This window comes from Pelophylax lessonae, assembly GCF_965119305.1.
Source record: "Pelophylax lessonae genome assembly, chromosome: 1".
NCBI classification, from domain to species: domain Eukaryota; kingdom Metazoa; phylum Chordata; class Amphibia; order Anura; family Ranidae; genus Pelophylax; species Pelophylax lessonae.
In genome coordinates, this window is record NC_138768.1 from 625,726,776 (window position 1) to 625,752,034 (window position 25,259).

Sequence of the window (25,259 nt, forward strand, 5' to 3'; positions counted from 1 at the left end):
AGGGGAAAAAAAGTTTTTACTAGCAATGGCGGCGATCAGCAATTTTTAGTTGGACTGCGACATTGCGGCGGGCAGATCGGACACCTAACTGACATTTTTGACACTTTTGGGGGGACCAGTGACATTACTAGAGTAATCAGTGTAAAAATATGCACTGTTACTGTACTAATGACACTGGCAGGGAAGGGGTTAACTCAGGAGAAATCAAAGTGTTAAATGTATTCCTAGAGGGTGTTTTCTAACTGTGGGGGGGGGGGCTTATGGAATCATCACAGGGACCTGTGTTTCTAAATAGGAGGAACACAGAAGCCCTGTGATGCTTACTAAGAGAACAGCCGTCTGCTGTGTTTACAACAGTAGACCGCCGTTCTCTCTCCTCAGGCTCTCTCGCTGGCCCCCAGGATCGCTCCTGCGAATCGCCGTAAAGGTGCCGAGATTTGCGGGAACCTGCCGAATATAGGTGGCGGCTGGTCAGCAAGTGGTTAATGATATTTCATGACAACTATGGAGGAATTAATCTGCCCGGGTTTGAGCCACCATGGGTTTTGACGAAACCTGTTTAAAATTTGTCACCCGTTTAAAATTTGTCAAACCTGAACTTAATGGTAAGTTCCATTTAAATCTATGGAGGAGCGAATCTTGATAGTCAATTCTGGTCAGCCTCTGTGGTTTTTACAACAATCATATCATCAGGAACTTTTCCCACTGGCTCTTGGTGTTGTGGTACTGCTAGAGGACAAGAACTGTATTGTAAAATATTGGTCACAAGTCCTTGGCACATACTTGGAAACCAAAAGAAGAAGAATGAGAATGGGAATTTCATCTTGGGTCTTATATCAGGTATTTTCATTTTATTCACTTCAATACAGGGAACTTTTACCCCTTTCATGCCCAGGCCAATTTTCAGTTTTCAGCGCTGTTGCACTTTGAACGACAATTGCGTGGTCATGCAACAATGTACCAAAAGTAAATTTTTATCATTTTGTTCACACAGTTAGAGCTTTCTTTTGGTAGTATTCGTTTTAAATCCCCACTGATTTTCATGTGACATGTGACAACACTGAAGAAATTACACTTTGCTACAATGTAAAGTAGTGAGTGTAAAGCTTGTATAACAGTGTAAATTTTCTGTCCCCTCAAAAAAACTCAACACACAGCCATTAATGTCTAAACCGCTGGCAACCAAAGTGAGTACACCCCTAAGTGAAAATGTCCAAATTGGGCCCAAAGTGTCAATATTTTATGTGGCCATCATTATTTTCCAGCACTGCCTTAACCCTCTTGGGCATGGAGTTCACGAGAGCTTCACAGGTTGCCATTAGAGTCCTCTTCCACTTCTCAATGATGACATTACAGAGCTGGTGAATGTTAGAGATCTTGTGCTCCTCCAACTCCATTTGAGGATGCCCCACAGATGCTCAATAGGGTTTAGGTCTGGAGACATGCTTGGCCAGTCCATCACCTTTACCCTCAACTTCTTTAGCAAGGCAGTGGTCATCTTGGAGGTGTGTTTGGGGTCGTTATCATGTTGGAATAATGCCCTGCAGTCCAGTCCTCAAAGGGAGGGGATCATGCTCTGCTTTAGTATGCCACAGTACATGTTGGCATTCATGGTTCCCTCAATGAACTGTAGCTCCCCAGTGCCGGCAGTACTCATGCAGCCCCAGGCCATGACACTCCCACCACCGTGCTTTACTGTAGGCAAGACACGCTTGTCTTTGTCCTCCTCACCTGGTTGCCGCCGCACACGCTTGACACCATCTGAACCAAATAAGTTTATCTTGGTCTCATCAGACCACAGGACATGGTTCCAGTAATTTTTGTCCTTAGTCTGCTTGTCTTCAGCAAACTGTTTGCGGGCTTTCTTGTGCATCATCTTTAGAAGAGACTTACTTCTGGGACAACAGCCATGCAGACCAATTTAATGCAGTGTGCGACGTATGGTCTGAGCAATGACAGGCTGACCCCCCCACCTCTTCAACCCATGCTGGCAGCACTCATAAGTCTATTTCCCAAAGACAACCCCTGGATGTGATGCTGAGCGCATGCACTCAACTTCTTTGGTCGAGGCCTGTTCTGAGTTTAACCTGTCCTGTTAAACCGCTGTATGGTCTTGGCCACCATGCCACAGCTCAGTTTCAGGGTCTTGGCAATCTTCTTATAGCCTAGGCCATCTTTACGTAGAGCAATAATTCTTTTTTTTAGATCCTCAGAGAGTTCTTTGCCATGAGATGCCATGTTGAACTTCCAGTGACCAGTATGAGAGAGTGAGAGTGATAACACCAAACTTAACACAGCTGCTCCCCATTCACACCTGAGACCTTGTAACACTAATGAATCACATGGCATGGGGGAGGGAAAAAAAGTTATTGGGTCCAATTTGGACATTTTCACTCAGGGGTGTATTCACTTTTGGTGCCAGCGGTTTAGACATTAATGGCTGTGTGTTGAGTTATTTTGAGGGGACAGCAAAATTTACACTGTTTTACAAGCTGTACACTCAATACTTTACATTGTAGCAAAGTATAATTTCTTCAATGTTGTCACATGAAAAGATATAATAAAATATTTACAAAAATGTGAGGGGTGTACACACTTTTTTTTAGATACTGTATATCCAGTATCTGACAATTGATTAATCCTTATGTACCATCTCATTTCATGACGTGCTAAAATACCATGATAGTACAAATATCACCCTTAATTAGACCTTTTTGGAAAGTAGACAGGCCAAGGTATTTAGTAAGAGGCATGGCATTTTTTTAAAGTTGTAATTTATTGGAAAATACTGTATGGAAAAAAAATGAAGATAATTCTTTTTAAATGTTTTTATTTTTACTTTTTTTTTTTTTTTAACACACTGTGACTAGAGCAATATAATGTCACCATATTAACATTTAAAGGAAAGGTAGGGGAATGGCGCTGCCTAGTAGGGAAGGTGTGGTAGGATGCTACTAAGGTGCAGATGTGCTGAGGAAAATATGATGCACTGTGGAAAAAGGAAAGGGGAGTGTTACTACCTAGTGGCAGACAAGCGGTATATGGTGCTAAAGTAAATGTGATACGCTATGGTTCAGTGTAGAAGAAACCACTAGGAAAAAGTGGTGTAGTATAAACAAAAAATCAGTGTAGCATGTAGTGTCACCAGGATACAGTGTGCATAAATAGAGTGACGTGTGCACATGTATCCTAAAACAGTGTGAAAAATACGTGGAGAAAATAATAAATATATGCAGTGAAATAGATAAGCGCCTCTAGTTCAAAGGGTTAAGTACATAAATAACTATAAAACATGCTATTCAAAACAAATGCAATCACACGATATCTGAGTGAAATTATAAAATAAGGCAATGTGAGGCATATATTAATATAAAGTGCTAGGTATATAAAGTGGCCTATGCCCAAGTGTTGGTGACAAATAAATAAATTAATTAGATAAGTGTTGGTGACAAATAGATATTTAGACGGTGACAAAAAATGTCCACAGTGGGACCAGTGACAGTGTGGATATATAAATATTGATATAAATATAGGATATTTAAAAAGTCCGTTATTAGCAGCAGGTGACAATCTTCAAAAGTAAACGTGCGGTGAGTGACCCCGTGGTAGGCAGTGAGGTACTTGGTGACCCCTCTAGTGAATAATGCACTCACCAGAAATACCCACCCCACACAGGGGTATAGAGCGGGTATAAGTGGGAATCCAATATATGGCTACTGGTATTCTCTGCGGGTCCTGGGATTGGACGTCTGTAGAGGAGGATTCCTAAGTGGGGAGTGCCTGGGGTCTCTTTAGGATCTCAGCCGTAAGCCGTAGATATGCCGGGTTCCACGGAGTATCACTCGTATTAATGGGACCGGGGTGTCAAAGCAATAAGAAAGCACATAGTGTAATATCGTTTGATAGGGGTTTATTAATCAGCGCAAGTAAGAGAGGTACTCACATTTAGTAGAGGTAAAATACACACAAAAGCAGTATGAATGGAGCGCGATGCGGTCCAAGCCTCGCTCTCGATACCGGAAGTGATGCGACACGCTGTACCGGTTTCGTAACGCAAATACGTCTTCAGCAAGTACGTGCCTCACATTGCCTTATTTTATAATTTCACTCAGATATCGTGTGATTGCATTTGTTTTGAATAACATGTTTTATAGTTATTTATGTACTTAACCCTTTGAACTAGAGGCGCTTATCTATTTCACTGCATACATTTATCATTTTCTCCACGTATTTCTCACACTGTTTTAGGGTACATGTGCACACGTCACTCTATTTATGCACACTGTATCCTGGTGACACTACATGCTACACTGATTTTTTGTTTATACTACACCGCTTTTTCCTAGTGGTTTCTTCTACACTGAACCATAGCGTATCACATTTACTTTAGCACCATATACAAAGGATCAGTGTGTGAGGAGGATAACCTGGTAACAGCTAGTTACTGCATCTTGTTTACATTCTGTGACCGGCTTTACCCTGATCGGGGATGGGCTATGTCAGCGTGACACGTCTCATCCCTGATCGCCATGCTGGGCACCCCAGGGGGCACACGAGAACAGCGAGAATGGGCGGACGTCATATGACATGCGCCCGGAGGGAGAGAGTGTTCCCGCCGGTGTCATTTTACAATGCACTATTAGGGAACTAGTTAATATTGCTTATAAACATTTAGAGCCTAATAGACCTCCAGACTTTCACCCTTACTCTTCCCCCCATACATTTAAGTTTAACTAAAGGGAAAATGTTATTTTTAATTTTAGATAGAGTGGAGAGGTATATTTCCTGTCAGTGAAAGCCAGCTTCTGAGGACGTTTCCTGGGTGCAGCAAAATGCATCAAGCAGGTGGATACTTCTGGTTATGTCACGCCCGCTCTTTGGAACGCAAACCGTGACTTTTGAATTCCAGAACGGCTCACATGCAAGAGGAGAGTTTTGTAGGTGCGCAATTGGCTTTTATATGTTTTTTTTTTTAACAAAAAAAAAAAACTGAATTACACTATGGATTTCTCCTGATTCTATCTCCCTTCACTCATATGAGGTTCTTTGACCTACCTGCTGGAGTCACAAAAGAAAGAAAAAAACATTTTTTGCCACTGGAGGATTGTTTTTGAAACACAGGCGTTTAACCCAACACTAGTCGGTGAGTAAGGGCACTTAAGGGGGGAGCACAATGGCACTTGTTGGAAAATACTGGCATTAGAAGAATAAGATAACCAGCACTTTAAAGGACTTATTGTTCATGCACACTTTTTGCACGGATTGCACTTTAATTTTCTAAAAGTACTATGCATTGTGATTTAAAAATTATGTTTCATTCACAAATAATGAATAGAGATACATATTAAGCACTTTATGGTTAGACAGTGCTAGGTACACACATAAAAATATTTATAAGGACACCTGTGTTGTCGATTTCTGGAGTACGAGCACAGCTATCGGTCCGCAGTTAGTCAGCCAGGCCTGATTCAAAGACATATACTGCAGTATTAGAGATCAGTAGCAGACACCAAATGCATCCTGAACGCTGTCTCAATTTACTGGATGGTTGACATGAGTGTTTATAATAGAAAAGGTGTAAATTTTGCATTCTTTAGTCACTGGTCAGATGTTTACTAGTTCTTGTTACCCTGGTGAAAACCAGGGATTCCCTTAATTTGGAGGGAATTCCTATCAGTTTTTGTTTTGGTTATGGGATAACAAATGAAGGGAAATCTCCCCACAGATGACAAAAAAGCTTGATAGTGGTTATAATCCTCTCTTACCTTATTCAAAATGAAAAAATTGTATTTTGTCTTACCGTAAAATCCTTTTCTCTTAAGCTCATTGACAGACGCAGTCTTCATATCTTGATATCAGTAGGGTTATGCTGCCCTCTACAGGAGTAGGACACTAGGCAGAAAAAAGTTCTGGCTACACCTATGGGCAATCCAAGGGGGACTCTCTCTCCTCTCTCTCCCTACTATAGGATGTCAGTTTTGTATCAAAGCAGTGTCAAAGAAAATAATACCAACCCAACTCAAAAATAGAGGGGTGGGTACTGCGTTCGTCAATGAACTTAAGAGAAAAGGATTTTATGGTAGGACAAAAATCCAATTTTCTCTGTCATTCATTGATGGACGCAGTCTTCATATCTTGATATCAGTAGGGACGTCCCAAATCAGTACCATAAAATGAGGGGTGGGACAGCAGAAAAATAAGTCCCAAAGGCTAAACCATAGCCAACCAGGCAATCTAGGACTCATCAGAACAACAAGATGAGACCCACCTGAAAAACCATAAAAACCCACAAGGGAGACTAAAAGCCCCCTTAAACAGCAGCCTGCAAAAAAATTTGCGGCCAAAAGAGGCATCTGCAGATGCCTGCACATTCACCTTATAAAGTTTTGTAAAGATATTAACAGACGACCAGGTAGCCGCCTTGCAAACCTGAAGCACAGATGCCTGATGGTGAAAGGCCCAGGAAGCACCAAGAACCCGAGTAGAGTGCACCTTAACAGGGAAATGAGGAACCTGACCCTTAATCAAAAAAGCCTGCATCACTGTCTGTCTGATCCATCTGGAAATAGTCGCAGCAGACGCAGGCAGCCCTTTCTTAGGGCCATCCGTAATCACAAAGAGCGAATCTGACTTCGAAAAAGACTCAGTAGTCGCCAAGTATACCCTGATTGCCCCAACCACATCAAAAATATGCAGTGCAAATTCCTTAGGATGTTTTGGCTTAGGACACAAAGAGGGTAACATGATGTTTTCATTCAAGTAAAAACTAGAAACCACCTTCGGAAGGAAGGACGGATCTGGATGAAGTACCACTTTACCCCTGTGAACCACTAGATAGGGAGAACGACAGGACAATGCCGCCAGTTCAGACACCCTGCACGCAGAAGTAATAGCCACCAAGAAGCCCACCTTCTGGGATAGGGTAAGCATGGGAATCTCCCGAATACATTCAAAGGGGGTTTGCTGGAGCACCGACAGCACCAAACTAAGGTCCCAAAGTGGCAACAGAGGTCGCACCCGAGGTACCAGGTGTCGAATCCCCTGGATGAAGTTACGCACCAGGGAAAGGGTGGCTAATGGCTTTTGGAAGAAAATTGCCAAGGCCGAGACCTGACCCTTGATATTACCCAAGGCCACCTTTTGATCGACTCCCCGTTGAAAAAAAGCCAAGATCCGAGGCACCGAGTAGGAACGAGGGGGAGCCCCAAGAAACTCACACCACGCAATATACACCTTGCACATACGGTTATAGATCTTTCTAGAAGTCGCTTTCCTAGCTTTAAGCAGAGTAGGAATCACTGAAGCAGACAACCCCCTGTCCTTCAGCACCTGGCTTTCAACAGCCAAGCCATCAAAGCCAGCGACCATAACGCAGGATGGAAGATTGGCCCCCGAGACAGCAAGTCCTCCCTGAGAGGAAGTCTCCAAAGAGCGTCCGTGACTAGCCTGACCAGGTCGGCATACCAAGCTCGGTGAGGCCAGTCCGGAGCCACAAGAATGACCAGAATCCCTTCCGCCTTGACCCTGCGAAGAAGTCTTGACAGCAACTTGAGAGGAGGACAGGAATACATCAGCTGATGCTGACCCCACTGGGCCATCAGCACGTCTGCGGCATCTGTCAGAGGATACAGGGAATGGGCCACAAACCTCTGCACTTTCCTGTTGATCCGAGATGCCAACAGATCTACATCTGGAGTGACCCAACAAAGGCACAACTGCTGGAATACCTCCAGATGGAGAGACCATTACCCTGCATCCAAGGACTGTTGAGGTAATCCGCCTGCCAATTTTCCACTCCTGGAATGTGAACAGCGGAGAGAGCTGGAACAAAGTGTTCTGCACACCAAAGGATGCCTGCCACTTCCATGGCTGCAAGGACACTTTTGGTGCCCCCTTGGTGATTGACCTAAGCTACAGCCGTTGCATTGTCCGATTGAATGCGCACTGGACAACCCTGCACGTGCTCAGTCCAGTGGACTAGGCAAAGCCTGATCGCTCTCAGCTCCAGAACATTGATCGGTAACCTGGATTCTTCCAGGGACCAGACTTCCTTGAGAACCCCTCCCCACCTGGACAGACTGGCATCCTCGAGGATTTCTCGAGGATCCTCTTGTGGAATTGAGTGAAGGGGACACTCCTCAAAGGACGACACCATCAGTCTCAGAACTCTCATACAGGTCCGAAGGGACAACCACTTGCTGGACAGCAACAGCTGAACCGCGGTCTGGAGTTTTTGGATTTTTTCCGGAGGTGAACGAGTCCAAAGTCAGGCCCAGATAGTCCAGTCTCATGGAAGGGACCAAGGACGACTTCTGAAGGTTCAGAATCCACCCGAACTCCTCCAGAGTTCTCATGGTGATTTCCAAATTTGTTTCCAGTACTGTGGGAGACTCCGCACTTAGAAGCAGATCGTCCAGGTAACCTGGTCCGATATCTCCCGCGATCGCATCAGCGCCAGGATCGGAGCCAACACCTTTTGTGAAGACCCGAGGAGCAGAGGCGGGACCAAAGGGTCACGCCACAAACTGATAGTGATCCTCTCCCTCAGTAAAACAGAGAAACCGTTGGTATCCTGCACATCTCAAGATGTGAAGGTAGGCATCTTTGATATCTATGGAGGCCAGGAAATCCCCCTGATGTAGGGAGGCCACCACCGTTCGAACTGATTCCATCTTGAATTTTTGAACCCGCATGAAGCAATTCAGTGCCTTCAGGTTTGGGCGCACCTTGCCTTCCTTCCTGGGGATGGTAAACAGGTTTGAATAAAAACCCTGAAAACGTTCCCCACGGAACTGGGACTACCCCAAAGAGAGCCTGTAAGCGATCCGGGGACAGTCGCACATTGGAAGAGAACAGATCGAAACACGATCTTGTAACCAGGCCGTATGACCTCTTGAACCCATTTGTCTTGTAGTCGGGATAGCCACAGGTTCGGGAACCGACAAAGATGTCCCCCCACCCCAGATACTGGTGAGGGCGCACCTCCAGGCCGAAGTGGCCTTGTCCTCAGACCTGAAGAAACTAGATTTTTGTTTGCCAGACCAGGGTCGCTTGGAACCACCCGAGGGGACCTTGAAGGACTTTGCCTTATCAACTGACCCAGAGGGACGCAAAAACTTTTATGTGCTGAAAAGGAGGGGCCCCATCTGCAATGCCGGTCTTTACCCTTGTTAGCCTGTGGGAGAAAGGTACTCTTACCCCCTGTGAGACCTTTGATAATGTCATCCAGGCTAGCCCCAAACAGGCGATCTCCTTGAAAAGGCAGATCAGTCAAGGCCTTCTTTGAGGTCTGATCCACAGACCAGCACTTTAGCCGAAGTATACGCTGGAGGACCACTGCTGAAACCGGCAGTCGGCCCAAAATGGGAGCAGCATCCAGTGCGGCATCGCAAACAAATTGCAGCCCCTGCACCAACTGGCCCAACAGCTCTGCAAAGGCAGGGGGAAGTTGTTTCCCCTGCAGGTCACAGCAGGGGGCCTTGAAGGACTTTGCCTTATTGAGTGATTGAGAGGGACAAAAAAACTTATTTTGTGCTGAATAGAAGGGACCCCGTCTGCGACGAGGGTCCTTACCCTTGTTAGCCTGTGGGAGAGAGGTACTCTTACTCCCTGTGAGACCTTTGATAATGTCATCCAGGGTAGCCCCAAAAACAGGCGATCTCCTTGAAAAGGTAGATCAGTTAAGGCCTTCTTTCAAGTCTGATCCACGGACCAGCACTTTAGCCAAAGTATATGCCGGAGGACAACTGCCGAAACCGACAGTCGGCCCAATATGGGAGCAGTATCCAGCGCGGCATCGCAAACAAATTACAGCCCCTGTACCAATTGGTACAACAACTCCGCAAAGGCAGGGGGGACTTGTCTCTTCTCCAGGTCACAGCGTAGTAACAGCCCATTCAGTCAATGTTTGCGAGACAAAGGCAACCGAAAACACCGGTCTTGGTGCAGTCCCCGCCAGGAGTACATATTGCGGGTCACAGACAAAGGGTGCCTTGAGACTGTCCATAATTTAAAAGGGTGGCTCAAAACTGTCCATAATTGCCTTGACTGAAAAAAAGGTTGAGAAACAGTGCCCTACTCTATCCTCATAGCTGAGATCCTTCATATTGATGAGGACTTCCGAGAAAAACCAGCCAGTATAGTCTCAAGCTTAAGGAAACCAGCTACAGTAGGGTAAAGTGTTCAACTCAAAAAAAAAAAAAAGGGGGAAAAGAACATACCCTCGTTCAATAGAAAAAGATAATTATTTAGGCTGCGATTTCAGAGGATGCATTGGTAGATAAGGATTCAAGCCAAAGGTCTCACACCTTATGAAATTTTTTTGGGCAACCTCTACATAGGAAGGTGGACTTATAAAGATATGGAACAGAATTGACCAGAGACTTCCAGAAATCTAAAGCAGGAGCAATAGGGGGCTTCCTTCGAAACTCAATTGCTTACATGGCATAAAACAAAAGAAAACTCAAAAGGCTTCTAGATGCTCTAGTAAAGGCCAGCGGGTCAACCAACCAGCAGGCAAACATCCACCTGCAGTGGAGCCTGAATGGTGGTTAAGGAGGCGATAAAGGTTAGAAGGGTGGATAAAAGGTCTGTATCTGGAGATGAGCCCAATACATGTGGATGTATTCTGCCGAGGCTGCCGGATGTCTCAAGCAAGTAGAAGCAATCCTATCTGGAATCCTAAATTATATTATTCTGTCAATAGCAAAGACCAATTGAAGAAAAGGGTATTCCCACATATCCTCCCAATCCTCTCAGTCCAGCTCTGGAACACCTGTCTGCCATTTGGAATGCAGGGAATCAAGCCCATTCTGAACAGAAAGTAGTAGAGCCTTTAGGCATTAGATAAGGGTTTACTTAAAGTATAACTAAAGGCAAAACTTTTTTTTTAAGTTTTGGATAGAGTGGAGAGGTATTATCACTCCTGTCAGCGTTAATTGCTGTCTGTGCCCCAATTAGGGAGATTCACCCTCTTTATTTGTCCTGTTTATCAGTATCATGGAAACTGAAAGTAAAAGAAAAAAACGCAAATTTAGGGTTGTCCCTAGAAAAGTAATAGAGAGGTAATCTTCCAGTGGGGACCCTAGTTCTGGTCACCTTGGGGTCCCCAATGAATTTCCTTAATTTGTAGGGATTTCCTTTCACTTCCTGTTTGGCTATGGGACTGGAGGTGAAGGGAAGACTCCGCAATGGGACACAGATGGCAGAAAAAAATCTGACAGGGGTTATAACCCTCCCTTACTCTATCCAAAATTTAAAAAAGTTTTGCCTATAGTTCTACTTTAAGAGTTTCATATCTTTGGAGAGATTCTAGCGCTGTAAGAGCAAGGACAATAGGCAGCACACCAAACTGAGTATGGAAAGCATGATGGAGTTGGAGAACCAGAACAGGTATACGTTTGGAAGATCCAATTGCTGTTTTAATACATCAAAGGACATTAAAATTCCACCCTTGCAGATGTGATTGAGCTATTTGGTACCCTAGGGTTACATATTTAGTTGGATCGGGGATGGAAAAGAATTCCAAGAGCTTGGGGGTTTAACCAAAGAATGGTTTGAAGAGATATATATGCTTACCTGTGGTAAGCCGTGAAGGGTGCATCCCAGGCTTTGAGAACAGCCTTCATAGTTCAGGTTAAGTGCACTGGCCAAACACCGGTATTGGAGATTTCTTAGGGCCTCAAAGGAACCTAGGCAAGCAGCTTCTAGGACCACAGAGACATTAGAGCCAGCAGACATTAGCCACTTATGAGCATGTGAGAATAATGCAGCAAGTAAGTATTTAAAAAGGTCGGGGCAAGTTAATCCTCTCTGTGTCCAGGGCATTTGAGGCACAGCTAATTTGAATCTATGTCTTGGGCCCCATAGAAAAGAGGTGACAGCCAAACTGAATCGTTTCATATTTTATTTAGGGATCCAAATAAGGGAATGCCTCACAATGTAGAGAATGGCAGGAAGGACCTTCATCTTAAGTAGGTTGATTTGCCCTGTAAGGGACAGGGGCAAATTATCTCATGCTATCAACTTAGGTTTCATACTCTGTGATCATGGTTCTCTCAGGAGATAATTTGAGGTAAAGCTAAAATTACAAGAATATATTATTTAATCACCATTATAGTAACAGTTACATGAAAACCAACAGTGTATACATATAAATACTAACATTAGTACACAGATTAGTCCTGTCAATTCAGGAAGGTGCTCCTAACGACAACTCGTTATGTGTATAAAGGAAACCTGTCTACAGAATCTCTTTCTTCCAATGAAAATAAAAAAGTATCATGGGCATTACTCAATTGTTCTTGTTTTTATTTATGATCTAGCTGGCAGAAAAAGTCTGTGAAAAAAATGGTTCATAGTGCAAGCTTTCTACACCTCAACTGCCTGAATAGAGCTGAGGTGCATACATAAACAAAGTAATTCATTCAGAATGACTGAAGACCAAGGTCAATCTGTATCAGTACCGCTACTATTGGTTATTACAAATACTATATGACCAGGAACGATTCCTACTGCCTCCTGGTTATTGCTAAATGACTAGAACTGCATTGTAAAATAATAATGAAATAAAATGTCCCTGGTAAAAAAAAAATAAATAAATAAAAAAAACAACCAACATCTGGACTAATCATGCTAATTACCTCCAATTTTTTCAGCTCAGTACACATTTGTTCAACACTTCCAAACCACGATGAAGTGGGCCCTCTAAACCCCCAAAATGTTTTGGATTTTTATGATGCAAGTCTGAATAAAATCTGAACTTAATATTTTCTGCTTTTGGCAACCTTCAGGCCAGCCAAGAGGATCAAGCGCTCTACACTTTTCTTCTACTTCATTTAACAATAAATACCTGACAGGTATGCTATCCCTGCCCCACCAAAACTAATATAAAAAGGTATTGACTTTAAGATAAGCATTTACACAATTCTTAGCTAGTAACTCAATAGAAAAGTATAAATGAAAGTATTTGACAAAGTTTTTACTGTATGCATGAATAAATGAACTGTAAATTGTAACTTTCCAGGCTTTTCTCACTTTTGGGTGTATAAATTTGTAAATCAGGACTAAGTGCACATTTTTAAATTGAACTGAGGAGTTTGGCGCAATTTGTATTTCTATGAATTAAAGGATGATGACTCTGGGATCCAGCTACTGTGTTATAACAGTGCTATAGATGTCAGGAGTTGCAACATTTTTACACAGAAAAGTCAGAAGCAGAAAGAGAATTCAGATAGCGATCACTTTAAAGTGAATAGAACGGTCAAACCAATAGCTAAGTGTTTAGAGGAGTGATAGATCTGTTATGAAACAGACACAATCTGAACAAGCAACAGTGTAAACCATAAAGAGTGCTGATAGCACATATACTGATACAAAAGATGAAAGGGTACCTGGTAATATGTGAGACCGATCATAAGCAGACACACTGCGTTGCCTACATACTCTCTAAAAAAATCACCGCAACTTGGTCCATGTTAATATTCATATGATAAGATTAAAGGTATACAATGAGCAGAGATTGCAACAAATTGCTGCATGAACGGTCTCAAAAACAAATACAGCATTAAAAAAAAAAAAAAAGGGTGTATTGGAAACACATACCATATGCATTCAAGCCACAAAAGAAGCACAATAAAATAGAGGTAGCCACCAGTTTAATTAAAACATAACAAACAGTTAGTAATTAGAGCCAATTTTAACAATAAAAACATCAAAAACTGATAATAAATAATAAAATATTGTTTTTTGTATGCATGTTTTAGCAAAATATTTGACACATAAATAAGTGAGCTATAAATTCCAATTTTAAAAGGCCCTTTTAAAGTGGTATTAAACCCAAATCCAAACATTTAACATATTGCAGCTTATTATTAGATGAGTGGCTGAATCAGTTTTCTTTTGCTTTTTTTTTTTGTTTTTCATCTCGTGATCTGGCCAGTAACACACCTCCAGTATTATAATGCCCTCACACTGGATGAAAGAAGCACTGGGGGCACCTTTGGATTGCAGCATGGTCAGTCTAGGGGGAGAAGATGTACTAGCAGATTAAAATACAATAACAAATTGAAGCAGTTACAGCAAACAGTTTGGGATAAAGATTTTACATAAATAAATAAAAGCCCATAACTGTAAGCACACCTGCCAAAGTTAAATGGTTTGTCTCATTTCTGTAACTGATACATTCTGCTGAAAAGATTGTTCTTTTGAAAAACAACAGACTTACTGGCTGGATCACCAGATGAAAATAGAAGAAAAGTAAAAAAAAAAAAGGAAATTGAATGCAGATATCACATCTAAGAATTGGTAAGCTGCGATATAATAAATGTTTGCTTTTGGGTTTAATATTGCTTAAAATAGTTACTTTTTAGCTATCAATGTTAAAGGCTAAGAAAAAATAATGCTGTTTCAGATCAGGGAGGACACCCATTTGAATTCCTGGCTTTGCCTTCCTCCATGCCAAAGTGACCATTATACTACAAACTGTACTGTTTGAGACAACATCCACGCACATGCATGTACTGTAAATGTGGAGCATTAAATCCTGCTAAGTGCATATTTGATGCAGTTTTTAGCAAGTAACATCTTCTACAGGGATCAGTGGTAATGTATGTAAAACACATCAATCTTTTGAGACAAAATATTACAGAAAGCATAAAATTGTAGAGAATGGAAGATATATAATTAGACATTGGGACAGGTGGAAAAGGTGACAAGGAAGCAGCCACAAACTTCGAGGTAATATACCATAGTAAGTGAATGGCATCATAAGTGTATAGTGCTAAATGCCATAGGCTGTATTGTGGAAAGAGATTTGTGTAGAAGGCAATCTTACTGGCCAAAGTTATAATCAGTGTGAAAAGACAGTGGGAGGAAAGCTGCCAGAGACTGTACTGTGCAGGGAGGGCCTGCCAGAGCAAAAATAGTGTGGAGAGGAGTAGAGGGAAATGCCAAAGAGCCCAGTGTGGCTGGGAAGGGAGTTTCAGAAAATGTAGTGTTGTTTGAGGAGAAAAACTGTCACAGATTATACTGTAGACGCTGAGGGGAACATAGTAAGCGTGGTCAGTTTTCTGGCTGTGCTGGGAGAACAGCCTGTCTGTCATCCAATGATTAGACTTGTATGCTGCCACACCCCAGTGCATAGCCATTCACCAGGATGATCAGTGCACTACTGTTTTCTACCTATCCAAGCCCAGTATATATATATATATATATATATATATATATATATATATTTTATATATATATTTATATATATATATATATATATATAATAATTGGGCCCAATTTAGACATTTCAAGTTAGGGGTGAACTCACGTTTGTTGACAGCAGTTTAGACATTAATGGCTGTGTGTTGAGTTTTTTTGACAGGACAGCAAATTTACACTGTTATACAAGCTGTACACTCACTACTTTACATTGTAGCAAAGTGTAATTTCTTCAGTGTTGTCACATGAAAAGATATAGTAAAATATTTACAAAAATATGAGGGGTGTACTCACTTTTGTGAGATGCTGTGTGTGTGTATGTACAGTATATATATATATATATATATATATATATATATATATATTGCTTTACATTTCTATTTTATTTTGTATTGTTTTGAAAGAAAATATTCACATATACTTTAAACAAAACAATATCCATACCTGTATGGCTTCTTATATGGACTCTGAGTGTCCCATTACTTGCAAACTTCTGACCACAGTAAGGGCAAATCTTTTCTTTTTCTCCTGTGTGTGTCTGCAGAAAAAATACTGTTTTAAATATGTGCAAAATGTAGTAATCACTTAGCCGTTAACAAACCAGAATACTTCTGAGATAAACATTTTTTGATCGTAACCAGGGATTTTTTCCATTCCTCTAAAATAAATATTTAGAACACACTAGCGTAGATACTGCTTATCAGGTCTTTTTTTTTTGTCACAAGGCACATACCTGCCAGCAAAGGTTTTGCACTAGCACAGTGTTTTCATGTAGGGATGCACTGCTGTGTCCATTTGCTGGCAGCTGTTAGTTCCCTTTAACTGTTGCCCCTCTTGTAGTGATGTAGTGGGTGGGGATAGTGCCTCTTTACATGCCAGCTGTGGGTGGGGCCCAGTGCACTTGGGTTTGGGAGCAGGACAACCCTGAGCTGCAGAGATATAGTGTTGAGCTGGAGCTGACCTAAAGAGCCCTCTGAAGGACTGAACTACCCAGGGTGGTGGGTAAGGAGACTTTGGAACAGACAAAGAAACCTTAACCTCCCTGACCCTTGCCTAGTGGGTTTCCTTGCTTGGTTTGGAGTGGCTCCAGGGTCTTTGAAGGATCTCCTTTGTGTGTGGTGAAGGACACCATGAGTGAGTAACACCTTGCTAAACAGTCTGTTACATCTGGGGAAGATGACTGTCACAATGAGAAGTATTCTGCACTTGTGTGTTCACTAAATGAAAAGTTATTAGAAGAAGGAGAATGTTCTGCATTGTACACTTCTTTCAGACATGCTGCAAACTGATTGTAACCTAAGAATTTTGTTGTAGTAACATTTTACCAGTAAAGCCCTCAAAATGCAACTGGACCAGATATTTATTTATTCTAGTCAACAGACCTCAGGTCGGGAATATATGTGTGTGGCTTCAAACCAAATAAAGGTGACACAATGTGGCAAGGTTGTTCTCCAACAAAAGATGGGTAATTGTTCCATGCAAGAGGAAGCGGGGAAGGTTTAGGGTCCACACGGAGCCAACAGCCAACCAATGTAGCCCCACCTTAAAAGCTCACTGATTTTCTGCTGCCAATGGTAATAATGAACCCCGGCAGAAAAAGACTTTCACTACTTATTTTCTCTCCTGCGCTTTGCACTGCATGATGCCATCATTCAGAGTTTAAAAGGATTTAGTGGATTACTTCCTCTGTGGCTTCTGTGTTTACAAGTGGCAGTGGCACTCACATACTTCCCAAGTATCCCAGATCCTGCAAAACAGTCCCACAATTTTGCACCCTGGCACACAGAGTCTGTGTCCCATGATCAGTCCTGCAAGTTTCAGGACACTGGGAACACTGCTACAGATCCTCCCTGCTTCTGTAGTGCCTGCTGACTTCAGACATTTGCGGCTGAGAATCACAAAACAAATGACCATCTTTTGGGCTGCCCCTCCTCTGCCATGTCCCTCTTTGTTCCTTCCCTGCCCCTCCTCCTTGCATGCACACCTTCAGACACAGCTGATAACAGATCACAGTAAAAGGCCAGTCGCAGCAGCCCTTTATCATGTGATCAGCTAATCACATTTAAACAGACTTGCAGGTTATCGTCAGTCCCTTCCTCTCACGCTGTGTCTGTGTGAGGAAAAAAGAGCCATTAACAGACAGTGCCCTGATTTTTAGAACAGCCCCATTATCGCAGCCTATCAGTGCTGCCTATCAGTGCTCATCAATGCCGCCTATCAGTGCCCATCAGCGCCACCTATCAGTGCTCATCAATTCTGCCTATCAGTGCTGCCTTTTAGTACCACCTATCAGTGCTCATCAATGATGCCTATCAGTGCAGCCTATCAGTGATGCCCATTTGTGTTGCCTATCAGTGCTACCTATCAGTGCCTCCTCAGCAGGATTCTGAGCTGAGAGTGTCTCTCTCATACACCCCAGAGCCTTCACTGACAATTCCCCCTCCATCAAACAGATGGGAGATGTGAGAGACGATCTGCTCCTTCTCCTCCCACCCCTCTCCTTCTGTGTGTGCACTGCGGGAAGAATGAAGCCCAGCAGCTGAATGATCAAATTCAGCTGCTTAGCTTTACACTTCCCACGGTGCACACAGGAGGAGAGGGGCAGGAGGAGAAGAGACATGTCCGCTCTCTCCTCTCCCATCTGTGCGAGGGAGGGGGGGAACTGTCAGTGGGCTGTATGAGAAAGACACTCTCAGCTCAGAGCCCTGTGACCAGAAACCCCTCTGGGGCCCCCCGTCAGTGGTAGAATGCCAGGGCCTTGCAGCAAGTGTGACCTTCATGTCCCTGGTAATTCCACCACTGCTGTGATTGTAAAGCAATGATGGAGCTTTCTGAGGTCCCTTTCTTTCTTCCAAAAAGTTTTAAGTTGCTGGAGCTTATAAAAGGGGGGGGGGGGGGGTCTTTGGCACAGGTGGCTGCATAAGAATGTCTGTAGTGTCTGTAGTGCTTTGGTGGCTAAATGGGATGGAGGTCTGTGCAATTGTCACTGTACTGAATTTCCCCCTCCCCTTTGTAGCTGCCATAGTGTCTCATCCTTTTGTCCTCCACCTCTGCAGCCTGTCTGGGAAGGGGGAAGGGACAGGGGGATCTATGGTACAGAGTTGACAACATAAGTTGGCTTTTTTTCCCTAATGGCGGCCTAATGGCTAGGTCACACCAGTCTGTTGCATTAGGCAGCCTACTAATTTTGAATAAGGTGCAAAAACTTCCAAAACCTAGCCTACAACATTTAACGCACCTCAGTACATAGAGTAATAACACATGTGTTACTGTTACAAGGTCTCAGGTGTGAATAGTGAATAGGTGTGTTAAATTTGGTGTTATCGCTCTCTCTCATACTGATCACTGGAAGTTCAACATGGCACCTCATGGCTCAAAATAAAGATGGCCTAGGCAATAGGAAGATTGCCAAGACCCTGAAACTGAGCTGCAGCACAGTGGCCAAGACCACACAGTGGTTTAACAAGACAGGTTCCACTCACAACAGGCCTCGTCATGGTCGACCAAAGAAGTTGAGTGCACGTGCTTGGCGTCATATACAGAGGTTGTCTTTGGGAAATAGACACATGAGTGCTGCCAGCATTGCTGCAGAGGTAGAAGGGGTGGGGAGTCAGCCTGTCAGTGCTCAGACCATACGCAGCACACTGCATTAAATTGGTCTGCATGGCCATTGTCCCAGAAGGAAGCCTCTTCTAAAGCTAATGTTCGAGAAAGCCTGCAAACAGTTTGCTGAAGACAAGCAGACTAAGGACATTAATTACTGGAACTATGTCCGGTGGCCTGATGATACCAAGATAAACATATTTGGTTCAGATGGTGTTAAGCGTATGTGACAGCAACCAGGTGAGGAGTACAAAAGACAAGTGTGTCTTGCCTACAGTCAAGCATGGTGGTGGGAGTATCATGATCTGGGGCTGCATGAGTGCTGCAGGCACTGGGGAGCTACAGTTCATTGAGGGAACCATGAATGCCAAAATGTACTGTGACATACTGAAGCACAGCATGATCCCCTCCCTTCGGAGACTGGGCCAGTATTCCAACATGATAACAACCCCAAACACACCTCCAAGACAAACACTGCCTTGGTAAAGAAGCTGAGGGTAAAGGTGATGGACTGGCCAGGCATGTCTCCAGGCTTAACACTATTAAGCATCTGTGGGGCATCCTCAAACGGAAGGTGGAGGAGAGCAAGGTCTCTAACATTCACCAGCTCCGTGATGTCGCCATGGAAGAGTGGAAGAGGACTCCAGTGGCAACATCTGAAGCCCTGGTGAACTCCATGCCCAAAAGGGTTAAGGCGGTGCTGGAAAATAATTGGGGCCACACAAAATATTGACACTTTGGGCCCAATTTTAAAATTTTCACTTTTGTTGCCAGCGGTTTAGACATTAATGGCTGTGCGTTGAGTTATTTTGAGGGGACAGCAAATGTACACTGTTATACAAGCTGTACACTCACTACTTTACATTGTAGCAAAGTGTAATTTCTTCAGTGTTGTCACATGAAAAGGTATACTAAAAGATTTACAAAAATGTGAGGGGTGTGCTCACTTTTGTGAGATACTGTATGCTCAAAATAATTAAAGGAACACTTTTTATTCAGAGTATAGTATCAAGTCATTTAAGCATCAAGTACAGCATCAAGTCTGGTCACTTAAGTAGCAGAGGGCGTGGTTAATTCGTTTCAGCTGCTTTAGTGTTAATGAAATTATCAACATGTGCACTAGATGGGCAACAATGAGACAACCTCCAAAACGGGAATGGTTTTACATGTGGAGGCCACTGACTTTTTTTTCCCTACTCATCGTTTCTGAATGTTTTTCACTAGGTTTGCATTTGGCTAGGGTCAGTGTCACTACTGGTAGCATCAGGCAATACCTGGACCCTATAGAGGTCGCACAAGCAGTCCAACTCCTCCAGGTTTTCTGTGTCTCCCAGCACAGTCCTAGGAGCATAGAGGATATTTCAGGAGACAGGCAGTTACACTTGGAGAGTTGGACAGGGCTGTAGAAGGTCCTTAAACCCATCAGCAGTATCGGTATCTGCTCCTTTGTGCAAGGAGGAACAGAATGAGCACTGCCAGAGCCCTACAAAATGACGCCCAGCAGGCCACTGGTGTGAATGTCCCTGACCAAACAACCAGAAACAGACTTGATTAGGGTGGTCCAAGAGCCTGGTGTCCTCTAGTGGGCCCTGTGCTCACTGCCTGGCACTGTGGAGCTTGACTGGCATTTGCCATTGAACACTAGAACTGGCAGGTCAACTATGGGCACCCTGTGCTTTTCACAGATGAAAGCAGGTTCACCCTGAGCACAAGTTACATACGTAAAAGAGTCTGAAGAAGCCGGTCTCATGTGGCGAGAGTATGAGTATTAAGCCAGTTTCTGGAGGATGAGGGGATTGATACCGTTGAATGGCCCCCGACGCTTGCCTGACCTAAATCCAATAGAAAACCTCTGGGACATTATGTTACGCTGCCAGGTTACACCTCAGTCTGTTCAGAAGCTCAGTGATGCCCTGGTCCAGATCTGGGAGGAAATACCCCAGGACACCATCCGTCATCTCATTAGGAGCCTTTCCCACCGACATTGTCAGGCATGCATACAAGCACTTGGGGGCCATAGAAACTACTGAGTATTATTTTGAGTTGCTGCAATAAAATTTCATCAAAATGGACTAGCCTGCTGCATCATTTTCTCACTTTCATTTTCGGGAGTCTTTAAATTCAGCCCTCTGTAGAGTGATAATTTTCATTTCAATTAAAATATGTGGCATGCTTTTGTTCCTAACACATTACCCAGTCCATATCATAAAGATATCCAGCATGAGAATTTTACCCAATAAGCAGTGTATACGTATATATATATATATATATATATATATATATATATATATATATATATATATATATATATACTGTATATGACACAGGCAATAACGGATTGATGGAGGCTCCAGCCTTTCCCCAACTGGAAGTATTTTTCTGAAATAGGTTGATTTTGTTGTTTCCTCACTATATTTAAAACAAAAAAAATGGAATCTGCTGACTGATTATTATTTAACAGTCACCCTAGTACTGATTATTACTAAACAGTCACCCTAAAAGAGAATTTGTCACAGATTTTAAAGATTTGGTATCATCCCCCAACTCCCCCCCCCCCCCCCCCCCAAAAAAAAAAAATGGTCCCGAAAGATAACAGACGTAAGAATTAAAAAACATTCCGTCTTAAAAATTTGAGGTGAATACAGTTTTAGCTGATATATTATATATTTCATATTGCTAAAATGCCATTTCTACTGCTGTTAGAACAGGAAGAAAAAAAGTTTATCAATTCATATTATATCTGATACAGTAGTGTCATGATAAGAAAATTGGGAATGTAGTGTTAGATCTCAACTATCCCTTTCCTGGAGATCCTAACAAACGGCAATGAAAAGAACCAATAAATTACATTTGTGAGAAAGAAGAACAAGGACACTTACTTTTTTATGGCTCTTTAGAACTGAAGGGGTCACAAAGGCTTTGTCACAAAGATCACATTTGTACTTCTTGTGGCCATCATGGACAACTTGTATGTGAACATTTAACGTGTCTTTCCTTTTAAATGTAGCATCACAGTGGTCACACTTAAACGTGCGTTCACCTTAGAATTAATAAATAAAATGTTTTGAAACAAATACAACTAACAAAAAATTGTTCAATAGCTAATCTGTCTGCATTTTGTTTACAAATGGAAGACAATATACAGCATGTACAAAATAATAATGACCACCAGGAAATACATAAAATCTTTAATAGACAAGAAATAGAAAATCCAGTCCGTTTGCCAAACACACTGGCCCAAACTGGCCAGTTTGCTCACTCAAATCTCCAGCTGCTGTAATGTAAGGAAACAGCCTGAGATCCTAGGCAATGTCATTGACTATATTATATATGTCATGACCATATTTAGTCAACAATATCACCCAGAATCCCTTGTGTTTATATTACTGCAGCATAGGGGATTTGTAATTTCCAACAGGAGTGCAGAAGGAAAATACGGTCAGGCAGCAGGTTATTTTGGCAGTGGGGAAAGAACGTTGGACAGTGGATCGTCATGATTAACAATGGTTTACATTGCTTGACATTTTGATTAAGGATACATTTACATAAGGCAACTATATTAACATTTTTTATTGTAATTAAGGACTGTCAGATTATTTAAAAGGTATACTTTAAAAAAAAAGCAACATAGGGTTTTCTTTAATATTCCAGCCAGACCCCTATCAAGGTATGCAGCCTGGGTATCCCGGAAAAGAAGGGCAGATGGCATGCATCCCTGTTCCTATACTAGTCCAGGCCACATGCAAGAGGGTGGGGAGACAAGTTATCTTAATTTTGGAGGAAAAGAGCCTTTTTCTCATATCCATTCCCCCCCAACAATTGTGGGAGTTTGTTGTGGGGGGGGGGGGCTATGGATTATTATGCATTATACTACTCTGGCAGCTCTCTTCATAATAGAGGAGTAGGGCAGAGAAACATTGTCCTCTTACACTCCTATAAGTCCCCACATTTTTTTGGGAAACAGTGCGCATGATGATGTAAGTGCCTCCAGCTCTGCTCAACACATTTTGCCATTTGTGACATATCGGGGGCATGGGGGTCAATCCAAATCCAGCTTGTTTGCCAAATGGGGGTCATTACCATTTGGCAAGCATCCTCAAATTTGCAGTAGTGGTGTAATTTGAATACAAAGTGTGTTTTGTGGATGGACTATCTTTTTTCTAACAAACATTTTGGGATATTCCTGGACTTTACATTTATTATGGCATTGGAAGTCACAGTTTGCACTTCTTATTATTTATTATTATTTATTATTGTGTGTGTTTGAACAGTGTTCCATATGCAATATTTAGATATTTTTGTATACATATTGTATACTTATTTGGTTCAGATGGTGTCAAGCGTGTGTGGTGGCAACCAGATGAGAAGTACAAAGACAAGTGTGTCGTGCCTACAGTCAAGCATGGTGGTGGGAGTGTCATTGTCCAGCGCTGCATGAGTGCTGCCGGCACTGGGGAGCTAAAGTTCATTGAGGGAACCATGAATGCCAACATGTACTGTGACATACTGAAACAGAGCATGATCCCCCTCCCTTCTGAGACTGGGCCGCAGGGCAGTATTCCAACATGATAACGACCCCAAACACACCTCCAAGACAACCACTGCCTTGCTAAAGAAGCTGAGGGTAAAGGTGATGGACTGGCCAAGCATGTCTCCAGACCTAAACCCTATTGAGCATCTGTGAGGCATCCTCAAATGGAAGGTGGAGGAGCGCAAGGTCTCTAACATCCACTAGCTCCGTGATGTAGTCATGGAGGAGTGGAAGAGGACTCTAGTGGCAACCTGTGAAGCTCTGCCCAAGAGGGTTAAGGCAGTGCTGGAAAATAATGGTGGCCACACAAAATATTTTAACTTTGAGCCCAATTTGGACATTTTCACTTAGGGGTGTACTCACTTTTGTTGCCAGCGATTTAGACAATAATGGCTGGAGTGTTGAATTATTTTGAGGGGACAGCAAATTTACACTGTTATACAAGCTGTACACTCACTACTTTACATTGTAGAAAAGTGTAATTTCTTCAGTATTGTCACATGAAACAATATAATAAACTATTTACAAAATGTGAGGGGTGTACTTACTTTTGTGAGATACTGTAATTAAAGGAACATTAACATGAAAGGTGAAAATATATAAAAAAAAAGTTTAGTATTTTTATTATCAAACACACCATTTAAATGCTGTGTTTGATAATAAAAATACCAAACATTTTAATATATTTTCACCTTTCGTGTTAATGTTCCAATACTTACATTGTCTGGGTATCGCATAATCCCGTTCCCCTATAAACCGATCCTCCCGAGGATGTTGTTTAAAATATTTTAAGTCTTTGGGACTTTTAATGCACTTACACGGACATTACTGCTTTATAAGTAGAAAATGTAATACACAAACACTGACCCTAGGAGGGGTAATGTGTGTAGCCCATCGCAAAACAGAGTAAAAACGAGTACAATGCTCCACAAGGAAAGGTGGGAAAAATTAGTCCTCATAAAAATAAAGACTACTTGTTTGGAAAAGAACATACTTCCACAGCGTCAGCTCTGGAGTCTTCTTGTCAGTACATGTAAGGCAATAAAAGAGGAGAAGAGAGAGTGCCACTGTCTAAGCAAAGTATACATGATGATACGGATGAAAAAATATAAGAAAGGTAGTTATTGCACTCACATACACAAAGATGAATGCAAATGATGTGGGCTGGCAGTGGTTTCTGGAATCCTCCTATGAGTAATGTCATTGCTTCAGCTCCCAAATGTGAGTGCATTTATATTCTCCTCTACACACCCTCCTTCACTAACGCTACACTTAGAGTTGGTTGTCTTCCTTTTTTGCTTTGATGATTTTATATCCAGATGAGAACCCAAAAAATTAGGTCCACTAGTACGGTCGTATACTGAAGTATGAGTTTGCACCTGACAAGGTCTTTGCAGTAGACCTATTAAGATGCCATATACTCCTGCCATTTATGGGAGCGCAATATATACTCTTTCACCATTTTCTATGAGTTCTTTCACTACTTACTACACTTAGACAGAGGTTTCTTCTTTTCCTCTTCTTTATTGTTCCATGTCCACTGGAGGATTCCAGAAACTGCTGCCAGCCGACATCACTATACATACTGACATGTTGTGTTCATCTTGTGTATGTGAGTGCAAAACTTATGTTTCTGACATTTCTTTACCGGCATTGTCACATATACTATGCTTAGACAGTGGTGCTTTCTCTCCTCACCTCCTCTTTTTTTGCACTACTTTATAAGTACAATAGGGCACAGTTGCATGTCAAACTCTGACATGCGGGCAGGAGCGGGTGCACAGACTTGAATGCAGATAATGTGCTTTTGGATTCATGCACACGGTGTGTCTGGGCAGCCGCTGAATCTGCATTCAGTTCTCTGGGCTGCCTACACACAGTTCCAAGGTGGATGCACATGCAGTAAAAAGCGACTCAG

The 25,259-nt window shown here is 42.5% G+C and overlaps 1 protein-coding gene across 1 annotated transcript in view; it reads right to left on the reverse strand.

Annotated features, from left to right (window-relative positions):
* Positions 1-25,259, reverse strand: part of PRDM5 (PR/SET domain 5) — a 306,280-nt gene that overhangs the window by 108,596 nt on the left and 172,425 nt on the right. Inside the window, exons 12-13 of the mRNA XM_082253594.1 lie at positions 21,690-21,850; positions 15,652-15,745 (exon numbers count right to left, since the gene is read on the reverse strand). Coding sequence (XP_082109720.1) covers positions 15,652-15,745; positions 21,690-21,850 — 255 coding nt within the window. The remainder of the gene's footprint in view (positions 1-15,651; positions 15,746-21,689; positions 21,851-25,259) is intronic.